The sequence below is a fragment of the Dermacentor andersoni genome, chromosome 3, assembly GCF_023375885.2.
Source record: "Dermacentor andersoni chromosome 3, qqDerAnde1_hic_scaffold, whole genome shotgun sequence".
Classification (NCBI taxonomy): Eukaryota; Metazoa; Arthropoda; class Arachnida; order Ixodida; family Ixodidae; genus Dermacentor; species Dermacentor andersoni.
In genome coordinates, this window is record NC_092816.1 from 212,528,829 (window position 1) to 212,546,915 (window position 18,087).

The following is an 18,087-nucleotide window of genomic DNA, read 5'->3' on the forward strand; positions in this document are numbered from 1 at the left end:
TGGTTCATTGAGCAGATCATTAGTGAGGTTATGGCCGAATACTGCACCAGGGAGGCCAATTCCTGTTCTGGTGAGGGAGTGTCTTTAAACTTAGTGGGCCTTCCTAATTTAGTTGTACCTGGATTAGTATAGCCCCACTCACTCTCGGTATCTTTCGCCGGTGTCAGGCGCTAGTCCAAGCCTGCAGATGTAGTGCACTGGAGGATGTCATACGCAGATGCGCTATCGTAAAAAAAAGGGTGGGATTTGAACTTCCGACTACCGCAACCGAGCAGAAGACATACCACACTAGGATAATCCCGCAGGCGGCTAGGCTACCCTGACGCCGATAAGTACGGCCCAGAGGGCCCTAGATGCATAAGAGATCAGCTAATTTGTCCGCCCTTTGCGGGTTTTTTCACAGGTTGCACGACATAGTCACAGGTTATAGGTTGAACGACACAGTGTCAACTCTCGGTGGCCCTAACCTCTTGTTTCCCGCACCTTACGCATGCACACGGTCTTGAGCGCGCCTAGGTACATGATATAATTTCGCTGAATTTGAACAACGCTTAGCACTTGTGCGTAAAAATAAAAAAGGGAAAAGCTTTTCAGCGCTTACGGAGAGGTCCCGAGTGTTGTATGATCCGTTCGTCGCGTCTGCTTGTCTCTTGTCGTCCGAAAACTAGCGTTTCCGGGTGGCTATTCAGAAGGTTCAGTCGCACCGCCATCTCACTACCGCGCTGCGATTCTCACAAAGCTGGCGACCTGAGTGGCTCCCGGTGGTGTCTTCATCCTCTCTACAGCTTTGGACAGTGATTATACTAGAGCTAATAAGAAGGAGGGGATGGGGGGGAGGGGGCGGTAACTGACATCGTAGTTTTTCTGGGAACGCAGCGAGCCTAAGGGCTAGGGAGACGGGAGTTGTATGCCTCATATAACCTACAGTGGTGCTTTCCTCGACCAGTCAGACTTGGTTTGAACATTTCGCGCTTGTAAGAATTTGGCGGCTATGCTATTGTCGCGGTCGCAATACAATTTTCTGGAATAAAAACGAAAGTACCCAAGAAAGAATAACTACAGATGTAGGCGAAAGGGACGGACGCATATACGATCGTTCTGACGGGCTGAAAATCTGTGTGTTAACTTTACAGCTAGGTGTTTTTGTTACTTGCTTTCCCTTATTGTTTGCATGAATACTATACACAAGAAACCTTCCTGTCTAATCGAAATCAGTTTCTTTCAATTGATAGTTACTCTTCTAACGAACTTTCAGTAACCTCTGGAGTACCTCAAGGTTGCGTGCTAGGATGTTTACTATTTCTAATATAAATAAACGACATCACTAAGGAAATTTGTCATCCTGTTCAAGTTAGACTATTCTCTGACGATTGTGTGTTGTTTAACGAGGTCGCTTGCCACGAAGATGAATGAATGCTTAATTCTGACCTTCAAAACATTCTTTCCTGGTGAAGTCGGTGGGGCATGGAATTGAACAGTGAAAAAGCAGTTTACATGTCCATAACAAAAAAAAAAAAATAGAATGTCGCTTGTCTATAACCTCAGCTCTGGACCGCTGACCAAAGTCAGCCAATAGATAACTCTCAATATCTTGGAATCGCAATAACCAGTGACCTCCGCTGGAATAGCCCCATTTCTAACGTATGTAACCCGTATTTCAGGAAGCTTTGTGTACAAACTAAAGGTACAAACTAAAGCATACTCTCTCTGGCACTAGATTACTGACTTACAATTCATTGATCCGACCGAAATTAGAATATGCATGCATTGTGTGAGATCCCTGTACAAAATTAACAGTAACGCTTTAGAGATGGTCCAACGTAAACCTGTCAGGTTAATTTTTTCTAAATATAGACTGACTCTCCTACTAGCCCAATGAATGAACATAATATTCAAATGATACAGCTACGTATGAAAATAGGACTGAAATTTCTTTCCTGCTTAAAAACAACTGTTTGTCCCTCTACCGATAGGCTTATGTTAAACCACTTACAGCGCGTCGAACACGGCATCGTCACGCTGATTCTTTAACACCTTATAACATCCGAACTAACCTCTAAGTTTTCCTTCTTCCCGCGCACTGTAACACATTGGAACAGCCTGCCATTATCACAATTGATAAACACCGATTCTATTGAACGCATCTGTCTGTAATGTTAACTGTACTGCTATGTCGGCAACCCTCGTTACTGTTTTTCTTTTTCCTTTTTTTTTTACACGTCAATTTTGTGTCATACATTCCACGTATTCCTTATATTATTTTCAGCATCTTGCAATGGTCGCTCGTTCAAGTTCTGGTACTTGCTTTTTTTTTTCGTCTCACGATAATGGTTGCAAGTGCTCATATATGCGTGTGATACTGTTCTAATGTTTGTCTAGTTGTTTTCCTTCAGTGTACCTTCTAATAATTTTATTTAGTCGCGCATTTCCTTTTTTCTGATCATTACCTATGTTGCATTGCTTTTGTATTTCTTTTTCATGTGTGTATGTATATATGTATACATGTACATTTAAATATTTATGTATTCTGCCCCTCCTGCTTGGGTCCTCCATTGGGTCTGCAGTATTGTATAAATAAACAAATAAATAAATTTCAATGGGGCTGTTCTCCTAGCAGCCCTAGTTCTAGGTTGTAGAGATATATTAAACGGGTCGGCGCTATATCGAAACGGAGAAGCATCATAGAGAACAATCTGTGGAAAATTGTGATGGCTCATACCCTCGGAAAGCAATGGCTCATACTTCCCTTAGCAAGCAAAAAATGCAATGGCTAATAGCGCCGTATATAACAGTATATCGCAGTGCAAACCACAGTAATCAGTATATCACAGTAATACGAAGAACCTTCGCCAAAGTTTACTGTTTGTCTCGTCGCCATACCCTAGGTGGTGGTCCCCCAACCACCTTCCCAGGGTAGAATGGGTTCTGATTTTTTTTTTTATTTAGGTGTGCGTACGAGTACCCCAGGTGGTCAGAAATCAAGCGGAGTCGCCAACAATGGTGGGAATCACAATGAAGTCGTAATTGTGCCACATAAAACCACAAAGTGTAAGACAATTTCGACTAGCGGAAATGATTAGACAGAAAAAAGGAAGCTGCTCAGTTTTTAATGGTTTCATGGCCAAGGACTATTCCCGCTTAAGCAGAATGCGCACTAGCAGACGCATATAATAACTTTTAGAGAACAAGTGTTTTATGAAGTGACAGTTTCAAAGACGAAGTTACGGAGGAAATATTTCTGCGCCATTATCTTAGCACACAATTAGCGTAAGTGCCAGGATGGCCAAGAGGCTTGTACCATAACATATCACTCGCAAAATGAAGGCTGAGATACTTGTACGAGCCTAAGGACAAAGAGCTGCCTCTTTAAAAAAATATGTTCACATGTTTATAATGTAAGCTCGGTGTAGTAGGTGCATATATTTCCATTTGCTTACGTTTAATTTCATGAGTGGCGCTGCTTCAGCCTGGTTACTACAGCAAAGGGAAGTCAACTCTCGTCCTAGAAATGCGTAAATCTCACCCGCCACGCATTAACGAGCATTCCTTGAGTTGTGTTGCGCATTACTCACGGTGAGCGCCGGGATGAAGTGGACCACTTCCACGTTCCGGGATGTCATGAGGAGCTTCAACTTGAGGAAGTACACGCTGCGAAGAAGAGTCAAGTCCTCAAGAGTGCATAGAAAACGGAAAATGTACTTTTAGTGAAGTGCGGTATCCCGAAAAATAAAGTACTGTTGCGTCCTAAAGCAAATCAAGTTTACATTCTTTGTTTCTTGCTCTGTTTAAGCAAAATCAAATGCGCTTACTAAGGACAACAAACAACAGGGCTCGACTGTAATGGTTTGTTGCTATGAGCAGGGAGGAACAAGACAAATTGAATATGGAAAAAAGCGTACATTCATTTTCCACTTTCCTTTTCAACGCTGCGCTAAACAAATCCCCAATGATGCTAATTATGCTGATAGAGAAAGAATTTTATATATTCGTGCTCAATACGCCGAGCAAAGGTGCACTTCGCGCCTAATGCCTTGAACAATGGTCATCTTTCCTTAAAACTGCGAAGACCTCCGTCTCCCATCCATTCCTGCTGCATGGCACAATTTCGAGAGCATTGTCCGCTAGGAGAATAAAACTTCTTCTCTAGCTCTTTCGCTGGTTCGTGTCCCCAGACAATTCCCAAGGAACAATTCCCGTTATTTCTGCGTCAAAAATGGGCTAACGTTGGACTAAGATCACTTTGCCCTGTCAACCGACCCGAATACCGCTCACCCGATGTATTCCGAAGTTCGTACACTACGTCTTCATTATCGGCAGAATGGCGCACTTCCAATGGGAGACCTATCTACTTCTGCTGCGGACGCCTTGGACATATTTCCCGCCATTGCTGAAGTCCTTGGAACTTGCAGCCTTGGCCGAGCTTTACAAACACCTGTCATATGGCATTCCTCTTCTGCTGGCACACATTAAAGAAGACACCTTGCTCGACATATTTGCCTGCATGACCAAACCGTTGCCGTTCACCACGTCGCTCCCTCCTGCTTCATCGCTCCCTGTCTCCCTCCTACTCCCTCCGTTCTTCGGAAAACAAACTGGTGCAGCTACAAGACGTGTCATGACTACCCTGCGCGAAATTCCTTTTCTGACGCCCCCTGGCCATTGCAACCTCATATATGCGGAAGTAGACGGCATACCGGCAAACATATCGGCGAACAACTGGAACATGCGCGCGTGGCTAAAGAAAGTTCCAACTAATGCCACACTATCTGTTGTCCGTGACGCTGACGGAAAACACCGGCTGTCACCGCAAGGTGTGCCACCTGTGCCACTGCTGCCGGGCGCCACATTTCTCTTTTGTTCTACATCTTGCAGCCGTGCCCCCACAAAATTACCATCGTCCTTGATTTTCTGTCACTCTATTCAGCGATTGTCGACTTTTCTGCGGCCATTGTACAACTCGCCCTAACCGATTTCGTTGCGCCTTTCAATACTTCCTCGAGTCCACTTGTCCCACTGATTATGTTGGCCTACCTCACGCGACCGTGAGTTATGTGGCTATATCCACACGTCACCAACGACGATTGCAAACGGTCTCAGCATCAATGACATCTGCCTTACTACGGCCTATACCACCAGGTACTACCTCACGGTACATCCGTTGCAATCCTTGCCCCGGCCTGCGACACTTCTACTATAAGTGGTGGCACTCTGTCACTTACAACCCTTGGTTCATGCCCTGCATCTCTAGCGTGCAATACTTAGAAGACAATGACTGCTCTTGACCTACCAGCCCAACTTGCGGATGCACTTCTTTGCCTTCGACCCGCGTACTGGGAAATTTTTGTTCTCGGTGACCGGCCTCTGTGCCAAACATCTCTTGTGAAGCACGGCATCCACACCGGCCAAGTCAGCCCAGTGCACGCAGGTCGCTACCGCGCCTTCCCCACTGAACGCCAAGTCGTACAGAAGGAAGTCGACGACGGCTTGTTCTAGATTTCACTGAGCTCTTGAGCTTCCCATGTCACACTCGTCAGAAAAAAAGGTTAACATCAGGCGATTCTAAGTCGACGATTGTAATTTTTTGAAAATAGCAAGAAAAGACGGCTATCCGCTGCGTCGGACGCCTACAATTGCCTACAAGGATTGCCTACAAGGTGCAAAACATTAAATGCGATGCCTTTCTTTACGAACCTCGCCGCGTTTCGCGACAGGGACTGCAGCCTCTTACAGAATGGGAAAATCAGTCACAGCGCAGCATGGGCGCACCGCGTGCGGCTGTGTGGCTAGCACCACCACCAGATGGCACTCGCCTCCGCGGCAACGGCGAACGCTGCAGCAAATTTGGTTATGGGAATTTATCGCGTTCTTTTCTTTTTCCATTTCTTTTTTAACCTAGGTAGGACATTGGGCAGTATAATAGCAAGAGTTGGTGGCGCAACCCACCACCCCGTTCGAGAGGGGACGCTCATAATATCCATCTATCCTGCGGCGGCGGCGGCCGTGCGGGAAAGAAAAAAAGAAAAGAATATCCCATTCGCGCATCCGCGGCTGAACGGTAATGAGGAATCATGTGCTTCTTGCAGACTGAATGGACTCAAATTGAACGCCATGATGCGTTCAGGGCGTCCTTCGTAGTCGGTAGTAATCAGCAACAAAAGGCTCTGGATAATTTTTGCGCACCCGCGCTTGTGTGTGTTTCGGCTCTTTATGCACTCACACAAAGCTTCGCCGTATATAGATTCCTACTCGTTGGATTTGCAGCATTTGCTTTCCTCTATCGACCTTCACTTCGGGTACTGCCATATTGCAGATAACATGACTGCTTTTATACACACGACGGCCTCTGTGAGTTCAAAATAATGCAGTGGGGATTATGCAATGTCCCGGCTACATTTCAGCGCATGAAGGACCCTCTGCTTCCTGGATTTTAGTGGTCCATCTATTGGAGTTACCTCAATGGGCGCCATCGTCTATTCGCCGACTTTTACTCCGCCCCTTTTATTGGCGTACAAGACCGTAGGCAGTCCGCGTAAATCGAAGAGCGTCGTCATCTTCAATATTATTCTGAGCTTCGTGTCTGGTAGTAGTCCGAACAGCGCGGTCTTGCGAGGCGAAGTTTCAAAAGGGACACTAAGAGGTCATGAAATCAAATTTTCCGTAACACCCCGAATTATCGTGCTGGTGGCTATTCTTGTGCGGCCTTTCTTCGCACTGAAATGTCGCGTTACAGCCTCAAGAAGGCTTTCTAAAGAATTCATTTCCAGCGCTGTGTTTTCATCTCTGTTGTCCTGCGCGCCTCGTTGTCCTATAAACCACTTTATTCAGTACGATAGCTTCTAGGTTCTTTCGAATTATCTTTGTTTCTGTTACCTAGCACCAAATACTATAGGAAGCGGACAGATTGTGTAAAGAAGGGAGCTATGCATGATGTGTGTCATAATATACCAAGTTTAGCCACTGCGACTGCTGCATTTTTGTTGAATATCTTGGATGCGCAAGAATTGGCACAACGCTCCGACTCCTAGCACGTGCCAGTCTAAGGGCCAGTGTTAGCCAGCCGTGACTGGCGAATGCGCAACGCACACGAAACATCCCGCTTTGCCAGGTAAGCCTGCAGCAAAGTGGGTGTTCCACAGCCGCAGTACACCTGTGGTGTACATGTACAGCTACGGATCATGGTTCCAGTCTCTCGGTGAACCGTTGATTTCCCGCAACATTTGGCGTAGCTGAATGGCAATAGGCAACAGAAACCACACAGTTTGGTAAACCCCGACTGTCGCTAATGTGCAACCTCGCTCAAACTGCACAGCTTTTGCTGAGTTCAATCTCCCACGGATGTAATCGGGCATGTTGGTGTGGTACAACATCTAAGACAATATATTCGGGCTCAAACGTAGACGATATGAAAGGTCCAGCACAACGTGTAATACTTTAGGTCTGTTCAATGCGTAAGATCTCCACTAGCAATTGTTAGTTATTGTCTTCGTTCTTCACAAATGATTGACGGAACAATACAGCCTAAAGCGACAGATTAAAATGACTAAAGCAGAATACAGAATGTGCGGATTGTATAGCACAGCACAAGTCAGGAAGTCATTGTGATAACACGTGACCAAATTCAAAGCTAGCCAGTAGCATCACTACCCGCGGTGGCTTAGCGGCTATGGTGTTACGCGACTAAGCACGAGATTGCGGGACCAAATCCCGGTCCCCGCGGCCATATTTGGATGGGAGTGAAATGCAAAAACACCTGTGTTCCGTGCTGGGGGAGCGTTAAAGATTCCGTAGTGGTCAAAATTAATCGAGAGCCCCCGCTACGGCGTGCCTCATATGAAATCGTGGTTCTGGTGCGTAAACCCATTCAGCCATGTAGCATCAGGTAATGTAATTAATTTGAGCTGTTGTTTGGCAAGAGCGGCCTGTATGCTGTAGGATGAGTTTTCTGTCAGCAACAGAAACACCCGCACTGAAAAATGAAAAAAAAAATATTGCGTTGCATCTCTGCTGCGTTTTGCTCATTGTAAGATGCGCAAGAAAGTAAAGAATAAAATAAAGATAGAAAAAAGAACAAAAAGAGACAGACAGAAAGAACGAAAGATGGTACTTCATCGTCATGCGATATCAGGTGCACATTTGCTTTCGGAAACAGCAGCGGCATGAAGTTGGATGGATGGTTATGTGCGTCCCTTTTGAAACACGGTGGTGGGCTGCGCCACTAAACTCTTGTTCTTATCTTGCCTAGTGTCCCACGTAATTAAAAAATTGAAGGGGCACTTAGCTATCCCTACGTGGATGAATGCGAAAGCATGACGACCACTACGCGATCTCTATGCTCTTTCAGTCGTTTGAATATAACGTCGCTTTAATTAGCACCAAAGGTCGTAGGTTCGACTCCCATCAATGATCGAGGGTTCGACTTCCAACGAATACCCCGGATTCGAGTGCTTTAATAAACTGTAACCTAATTAAACGTTCTCTAATTATTTTAACCTTCATTAACATCAAACGCCGTGGGTTCAACTCCCACCAAACGTCGTGAGTACGAGTGTTTTAACTTCATCCTAACGGTGTGTTAATTTCCTTCACCTTAATTAGCACCAATGATCGTGGTTTCAAATCCCTTCAAAGGTTGAGCGTTCGACTCCCACCAAAGGTCGTGAGTTGGAGTGCCTAACTAAATGTACCCTAATTAGCTATACATAAATTACCACATCCTTAATTAATATCGATAGTTGTGGGTTCGACTCCCACCAATGCTTGTGGGATCGAGTGGCCTAATTGTCTATATCTTAATTATAGTTAATTAATCATCTTCGCGTACACACCGAAATTCATGGGCTCAACTCCCACCAACGCTCGAGGGCCCGTAGCCTTCTTGGACCATCGTGTAGCCACGTCAACGCCACATTTTTCGCCTCATGAGCCTAGAATGATTTCGCATTACAAAAAGAATACCCAGCACCAAACATTCTTAATCACAATTGGGGACTTCGTTTTGTACACCTGCGTTGTTTGTCGTCTGCCTACTTTTGTGCCACCAAACCTCCAATCGGCTTTCACTATTATCTATCGTGCACATGTTTATTTTCCCCTGCTATCCCAAGGCGAAGGGCTTCAAGGAGGCCAGAGGAGTCTAAACGGCAAGCGGGGTAGATATGCTCAAATTCTAATGAAACTTGTTCTGTAGTTTTCCTAGCTTTACCGCAGCAAGCACATGCTTCTTCTTCCTTCTTGTATCTCGCTTTATAGGTGCGCGTTCTAAGCGATCCCGATCCCGCTTCGGAAAGAACTTCCCTTTGAGTTATCAAAGCATGTTTCGTTCCTGATTAAGTTTTTACCTCTTAGGTAGGTTCTCATAGCAGGTTTTTTCCATTGCTGCCACCTAGAAGATTGTCTCAGCCTCTCTGACTGCATTTCACGTTCATTGTTTCCATGTTGCTTACTATACCTACCGCATACTTGCTGGTAAGCTGCCTAGTTATTCTTCCTCCACCATGAGTAGATGTTTTTCCTGTACAAATACATGAACACTCTTGCAACCCCTTTGCCTTATTTGATATTCCTGAGTCGTTCTTCCCAATAATTGTACTCTGAGCTTCCCAAACTTCAAAACCTGTCCAGCGCATCCTTCACCGCTTCATCTGTAGTCTTCCCGTAAGCGCCCAATGCGAGTCGTTCCACTGACCTTATCGAGATCTGGATGTACCCCTGAGTTCAAGCAAACTATCGCATTTCGAAATATAGGTCCTGAAACTATTACACATTTGCACATACCCTGGAGAACCTCGTACCTATTGCATCCATATGGTTCTCTATGTTTCATTAAGTCCGCATTTCAACTAGCAGTACCAACTTCCTAAGGTAGTCAATATTGCAACGTTCCGAAGCGCCTTCACGTAGGCATGAACCTCGTATACCAAAACTACTCCTGGCCTTTCTTCCCGCTTTCGCTTTCGTGTTTTACAAGTAGAATATTTACGACGTCCAAAGTGAAAGGTGGTAGCTCGAAGCTTACCCTTCTTCGGCCATGAGCCCATAGGACTTGGAAAATGACTGTGTGATGTCGTAGATGGTCTCCCTGTTCGCGGAGCGAGAAAAGACGGCAGTTCAGTGACTCTTCTTTCTCCGCTTTTCAGATCGGAAATCTTATTCGAATCTTCGTACAAAGCGTCTATTTCGTCTATCCTTCCATCTACTACTTTTCGCCTACATTAAAAGACTTCATTTACACATAAATGAATACATTCAAGGCCTAAACACATGGAGTGCTTTACATTCACAGTAAAGCGATGCTAGCAAAGCTTAAGTAATCGTTTCTGCTCCTACAACAGTCGCCTGTAGTTCTCACAAGAAATGATATTCTCAGTCGAACGCTTTTAATCATTGTTCAATCTATCAAAACACTCGGTGTACGCTTCCACAACCATACTGTGGTTGTGGAAGTATACATCATGTATGCACCACATCTATACAGGAATCTGTCTGAGGACACACACACATTAAGCCAGCGGTCTTGGACTGCATGTATTGAGCTAAATTTCCACGTGTTCCACAACGCAGTATCAAATTACATATGCACAATTCGTTGTTGACTTCAATTATTTTCTTATTTAGAGTCAAACTAAATTATGGAATTTACATTAGTGGTGTCTTATGCAAAAGAAGTAAAACCAGTTCCACGAAGTGAAAGCTCTCAAAACAGCTAAACTGGTGGTCGTTTTCTCAAGTTCAAACTCGTGTTTCGCGCAATTTTCATGAGTCTTTTGTTTCGTTGTCGTTTTGCTTGATTCGAGCTTCGGCTCCGGATTGCGCACACTCTTTAGTTGCGTGAGGTTGTGATCAAACCACAGTCTATCATACACCTTGCAGCTGCACCCGCACTCACGGTGGAGGGATTCTCTCTTGAACCGTCCATCGGCACCCTCCGTGGAAGGAATCTATTTGCGTCGACATCTACGCTCGGCCTCCTACTCTCGAAGTTGAGAGTTAGCTTGCCTCTGCTGGAGCTTGGCTTGGGTTGCCTTCTCTTGAAAGTTGGTATTGGCTTGCCTACACCGGCGCTTGGCTTGCGCTTCCCGTTCTCGATCCTCGGCGGCTTCCCTCCGCTGGCGCTTTGCTTGCGCTTCTCGCTCTCGAAGCTCGGGATTTCCGCAACGCAGGCGCTGACGATCGCGCCGAGCGGAATCCATGGAGTAAAAGGGCGACGCGCCGGCGAAGCACCTGCTCCTATACCCCTATCCTAGCCCCTTCCCCGCGCGCACTCTGCCCCCTGCCCCTCTGCGTGACACCAGACAAAGGAGGCCGCAGGTTCGACTTAGAACAGCGCCACTGTTAAAACGCTAATGGTAGACACATAGCAGTGCACCTTGCAATATACAGACCGACCATATTTTGAGCCGGTTTTCCGTAATGCCTGGCCAAAGTCGTTGTTCATATTGCACGACGGTGCCATATAAATATAGCATTAACACTCCGGTGTATATTCTAAGACCCTTATCGCACTTCAAAAGTACGACGCCAAAATACAGTACACGCATCAAACTACGGGAAGTCCTATTTTGTCGAACAAAATATGACGAGCCAATGTTTCAATACATCGTACCGGTACTTGTAGTTATTTTATGAAAGCGAAATCAATATAGCCACTACCAGTAAACACAGAATGCGCTCTCTTTTGTGAGAGGTCTATGATACTATCTTGTGTATATGTGACTGTGTGAATACAGATGCGCATCTTATTTATGTAATGCTGTGTCCTTTTTATGTGTTTCAATTTCTGCTTTATTTCACCATACGATGTGCATATGGAAGAATAGTCAGTGTCGCCAATTTCCATAGCAATATGTCTCCCGTCATGTTTTTAATATTTTAGTGCTCCCAGAATTTTCGCCTTGTTAGCAGAAGGGTTCCTAATTCCTCCTGCTTTATGCCATGTAAAAGTGGCTAGAAACTCTATCGATTGCATTCGTCAATACCGCAATAGTCACCTAATTTCACTAAGAAGGCATTTTTCCTATGAGATGCCTATTTTGAGTAAGCAGCCTTATACTAGTTGCTCTCAATTCCGAAGTAACTTCGCTGAAGTGTCACAAGTGAATTCAGGATTATTTCTTTGCGAAAACACGCAGCACGCTTACATTGCACTGCAAATGCTTAAAATACCTTGCTTGTTGTTTCGCCTGCAATATATTTTGAACTTTCCAGCAGGAAAACAGAAATTACAGAATGTGCTTCAACGCAAGTACAAATCTAATTTTCTAATTTCGTATACAAATTCATGCGAAGAACACAAAATCGCCAACTGCGTATTCTTTTAAAGAATGCACTGCGCTTGAAAGAATAATCGAAACGGTAGCGACTGCCGACGTAAAGGACCTGGAATTAGTCGTTTGAAAAAAATTAAGCAACAGAGAAATTTCAAAAATATTGCAGGCATTTTGGTCCAATATCTGCATATTTGTGACCACGATTCAGTGATATCGGTTTTCGTTTTTGCGAAAGTGGCCTTAGATTTTTCAATTTTTATTCGCTTTAAAAACTCGTTGTCTTGTTCGCGAAGATATTCTTCCGAGTGAATATTTGGCGGATATGTTGGTGGACAATCTTTGGCGTTTGCCGTCGGCCACAACCTAAAATTCGGTGGAAACTACACCCACAAAAACGCAGTGCAATTTTCTTTGACCTCTTTTTCGCCCAGAGCCTCTGCTATTGTAAGTGCTAGGCTAATTCGTTGTTAAAGCTAAAATATTATCCTTGGTGGAGCACCGTTATTAGGACAATCCATAACATTTGACAAGACGTTCAGGTTTCATTCTAAAAGCAGTGATACGACGACAAATATGTGCGGGAAGAAGAGCAATTTTAATCATGCCAAACCACTTGGAATCACGGAAATAAGTGAACCTCATTCGCTCGAGCAAGTTGTGTTTGAATTGGACAGCGTAAATGTAACTTTTAATTCTTAAGTTGTGGACGAATATAGTGTAGCGTTTATTGTGTTCGCCGAATAAAAGTTTGTTGACCTCGAAAGGCACTGTTTCATTGCTTATCTTACTGTTCAACGTTGTACATTCGACCGATTCTTTAACACTACCGCGCGAGTGTCGACTGGCCGGCCGGCCAGCGCCTTCTAAGTTCAACCAGAATAGCACATGTGCACCAAGTTCACTGTTCCGCCTCCTCTCTCCACCAGCACGACCCAGCCCCTCGCACGATTGAATCGGTGGAAGCTCCGCGGGTCATCGGAGATAGCGACTGGTCCAGTGAACTTGGTGTACGTGCGCTGCTCTTGCTGATCTTCGAAGGCGCTGACCGGCCGGCCAGTCGCCGCTTGCGCGGTACCGTTAAAGAATCGGTCGACTGTACATGGTGCCATCCAATAGACAGTTAAGATATGGTGAATTCCACTGGTAGCGCGTCTTCTTGCTCAGTGGCAACGAAATCGAATTCCACTGGTCGATCTAGAGCAAGCTAGCTTGCGTGTTGCACCGGTCGATTGTGATCAACGGGCTCCGCGGCGGAGCGCTCCTCGTTGATCCGCCGAGCAGAGACGAATTTCAGCGGAACTCCAACGACGAAGCGTTGGCGTCACTTCCGGATTGTTCGGGTGGCTAGGCTTTTTTTAACTCTTGCTGAGGTGTTGTTTGGTAAACCTGTGCAATTGTTTACATCTTCGAAATGGCGTGGTTGAACCGTGTTGCAGTGCTTCTTGCCTTAAGCGATTCTGGCAGCAGATCTAGTTCCTCGGAAAGTAGCACCAGGGACGAGGAGCTGTACGTGCTTTACGAAATGGTATTTAAGGTGCAAATGATGAAGTGATATGGCTGGCGGATATGGCGGACATCTAACTTCCGCTGCGCTCCCTGCCGGAGCATGTTTATTTTTCGCTGGTCAATCTGCATTGGGTCGCCCCGTGACGGATTTGGATTTTCGCTCCCGGACTTCCGCGTTAGATCGACCAGTGGAATTCGCCAGTAGTGTTAGACTGCCGGAACCTGCGACAGCAAGTCAGCTTCTCATGAGCTGCACATGCTGCCGCGACTTGATCACGACGCAGCTGCGACAGAAACCTCGTTAATTGAAGAGCTGGCGCATGCGCAACGAAGTGCTCGTATTGCAGCAGTACGCTGTGGCTGGCCCCCGCGACAAGCGTCTGCCACTCTGAACTGCAGGATAGGTGTCAACAAAAGGCTTTGATCTTTTTGCAGAGTGTTCATTATTTTCAAATTTTTTAATGCAAAAACATCATATGCCCCGTTACGCGAAAATCTGTCGGCGTGACCGATGGACGGTACCAAAAATGGCCGGAGGCGCAAAAAAGAAAAACGAGTAAAGAATGCCCGGATTGACGTCCAATTTCTCAACGTGGTTCCTGTAAACAAATAAATTAACGGCTTGGCAAATAAAATTTTGGTACATATTTATTTGGGTGGGACTCGAACCCTGGCGCTCACCGAAGTAGCCTTTCCGTGAGCGGTCAAGCCCTTGAGCTAGGAAATATCGTGTACAAGGACGGTATACGGCCAGATCCCCAAAAGATTTTTGCTGTTCGCAACTTCAAGCAGACGAAGACAGTGAAAGACCTCAAAACTTTCCTGGGCATTTGTTCTTATTTTTCTCAGGTTTATTAAAGACTTCGCCCAGCTTGCTTGTCCACTGACTGACCTGCTCCTGAATGAGCCTCCCTTCTTATGGTCTGCTCAGTGCGAGGCTGCTTTCCAGCACGTGAACTTTTTTGCTCACCCCTGAGCCACTTCTCCGTCATTTCGATCCGGAGGCGTTCACCGAACTGCATAGGGATGCAAGTGGTAGGGATGTTGACGCTGTGCTCATGCAGTTTCATGCCATACGCCAACAACTCGTTGCTTACGCAAGCCGTACTTTGACAAAAGCAGAGAGCAATTACACAGTCACTGAACTCGCTGTTGTTTACGCTATGCACAAGTTCAGATCTTATTCTCTCGACCATCATTCTCTCCGCTAACTCGTTGGACTACGTGGCCCAGCTGGGCGGTTGGTTCTGGGGGCATTGCGTCTTCAATAATACGACTTGCTATACTACGCAATACTAATAATACTATTGCTTATACGAGCGGTCGGTGCCACACAGATGCCGACTGCTTATCTCGTCCTTCCGTTCAGAGCAAGGGTATTGATGATGACGACTTCTACAACTACTTAAAGGGACCTTGAAACTATTTTGACAATTTTGTACAAACGTACTGAGTGGTTAGAGTAGGTCCTTCTGATTATTAACTGACGCATCTAAGTGCTCCGCGTAAGCGTGTAATTTAATGCAAGGTTTTTGAAGTGTTCATCGCTGCCGATTGCAGCACACTGCTCGGTTGAATTTCCAGACGCCCCTACCCATATGACGTAAATCACCCAATTGACATCAGTAGGGCGAGCTATCCAATTTTGTGCCCAGGGCACGTCATCGATAACTTTTTCCACCTTTATGGTGAAGAAATCGTGTTCCTGATAGTTGGAATGTTAGTTAATTTCTTTCTATAAAAAGAAAGTAACAGAAGGAGAATGCGCAAGAAAAATTTCTCACTACAATTACGCACGTCTGGCACACAACAAGCGTCGTCTGCTTGTGTTATGGCGTGCTCCATTTTAACGAGAGCTCCGCGGTCAGAGTCGGTCTCAGTCTTTTTCGCGAGCACTATGATTCGACTTTGTTGCGTTCTGGACTGCAAATGTAGCGACTCGCAATATGTCAAGCTGCGTCATCGTGTCCCTCTGCAAGGCAGCGTACGAGCGGACTGGCTACAGCGCATCGCACTGCCGCTATCCGATCGGCGGCAGGATTTACGCGCTTGCGGCCGTCACTTTACACCGGAAGATTACTAACGGAATAGCGTTTTCCGAGACCGGTATTAGGGTAAACGCAAGCGCAAGGGAGCAGGGTCTGGCCGTTTAACCGTGTCATTTTGCGGGATGAGCAGAAGCGCAAATGTTAATGTTCTGCAGGGTACAGCCACCCGGTGGCACAGAGCTCAACCACACACAGTAGCACCAACGAAATGTATTCTTCTTTGTTGCTGGTGTACGTTTCTCGCAGGAGTATAATCGTTAACACGTTGTTTTTGTAAATGTTTAAAATGTTTTTACACTTCGTTTGAGCAATATTAGCTCTTTGTTTGGCTGGTTAAGCTCTGCACCCGCGGGTGGCTGGACCGTGGAGACCGATAAGGCAGCTCACGTACGTCTGCGCTAAAGTTCATTCATCAGCTTGAGTTTACGCCTCCACCGTTACGTCGAAACGCCCAGCTCACCTGTGGTTACCGGAATACCAGACACGTTCGGCGCAGCGACAGAATGCTCGCAACGCACGCTACTTCGATAGCTCTCGCTTGGGGTCGACTGCCAAGCAGCTGGCGGAGAGTATGTAGAGGCTTCGCGCGCTCGCTCATAGAGAACCAGAAGTCGGCGACATGACGTGCCATCATGACGCAGAGCAAGTGAAGGCGGAGCTTAGCCCCGATCACTCGGGGAATGAATTGAGGAGAAAATGCATGGTTATGGAGGATCGTAACTTGTAATCGTCCATAGCTCTCTTAATATGACACGTTTCACACAAATTGTGTTGCGAATAATATAACTTTAGCTGTACCCTACGCGTCCACAAAATTTGTCCGAACCGTTTCAGGGGGCCCTTTAACTACAATCTCGTCGAGCTTTCCTGACTTTGCCGTTTTCAAGAACAAATAACAGTGCGATCTTTCCCTAAAGCCGATTATTGATGCGACCCAGATATCTGAACGAGCTACGCCATTTGTGATTCGCGACGGTCTGCTCTAACAAGAATTTTTCGAACAACGGTGCTGCACTGCTGCTCGTCGTCCCAAAATGCATGCGCCTTGCAGTACTTCGAGCCATGCACGACGTCCTTACATCCGGTCACCTTGGATTCGATCGAACGCTGCACCACCTCCAACAACGTTTCTACTGGCCTCAGTCATGGAAGACAACCAATCAGTATGTCGCCAGCTGTGATGTCTGCCAACGCACAAACAACCGACTACAGCTACTGCAGGAACTCTGTAACCGGTTAGACCGCCGAATTCGCCTGTTGAGAAAGCGGGTATAGATTTACTTGGTCACTTCTCCAAGTCTTCCACTGGCTGCAGCTGTATAAACGTGTGCGTGAATTATTTACCACGTTATACTGAAACAATGACACTTGTCTCAGATACAGCCTGCGATGTTTCGGGGTTTCTTATGCATTCGGTTATCCTCCGCAACGGAGCTGCTCGTGTGGTGATAAGTGATCGCGGCCGGCAATTGACCGCTGACGTCGTAGAAGAGTTGCTACGCCTTTGTGGAACTCAATATTCTCATTCCACGCCTTGCCATCCGCAAACAAACGGTCTAGTCGAGCGCACCAATCGCACTCTCGTCAACATGCTTTCAATTTATGTGTGACGGGGCATAAGAACTGGGATGCCGTGTTACCGTTCATCACGTATGCCTTCAACACAGCCAAGCATGAAACCACAGCATAGGCACCTTTCTTTCTCCTCTACGCTCGCCATCCTCAATTTTTTCTCGATACCATACTTCCTTTTTGACCTAACGACGATGTTTCTCTCACGCAGATATTGTGTCGTTCCGAAGAAGCACGTTGACTTGCCCGGCTCAGAATCCTATCATCGCATGTTCATGCTAAGGCTCGCTACGACACACAAAATTTGCCTGTCAGATTCGCCACCAGTGACTTCGTGTAGCTGTGGACACCGGTTCCGAAAAGGGGGATTTGCCAAAAGTTTTTCTCTAAGTATTCGGGCGCATTCGTCATTCTCAAATGCTTGAGGGAAGGGACCTAAGTCATCGCTAAAGTGAGGGCTGATAACCGCTGTTCACGCAAGATGCAAGTTGTGCACGTCGCACGATTGAAACCGTGTCATGAACGCGCACTCCGACTCGATCGGTGAGCTTCGCCTACCCCGGATTAATATGTAACGCCACATCGGAGGAACGTTGAAGAGAAGGAAGAAGCAGCGCGAAATTTTGGTTTGATCGCCTGTTCCGGACCGTCACATGTCTTCTGTACCTTTTTCACTGTAAATAAATTCATTCTGC

General features: G+C 46.1%; 1 protein-coding gene across 1 annotated transcript in view; it reads right to left on the reverse strand.

Moving 5' to 3' along the window:
• LOC126524711 (uncharacterized) overlaps positions 1-18,087 on the reverse strand; it is a 313,342-nt gene that overhangs the window by 185,370 nt on the left and 109,885 nt on the right. The window contains exons 5-6 of the mRNA XM_050172996.3: positions 10,016-10,078; positions 3,573-3,648 (exon numbers count right to left, since the gene is read on the reverse strand). Of these exons, the coding sequence (XP_050028953.2) occupies positions 3,573-3,648; positions 10,016-10,078 (139 nt within the window). The remainder of the gene's footprint in view (positions 1-3,572; positions 3,649-10,015; positions 10,079-18,087) is intronic.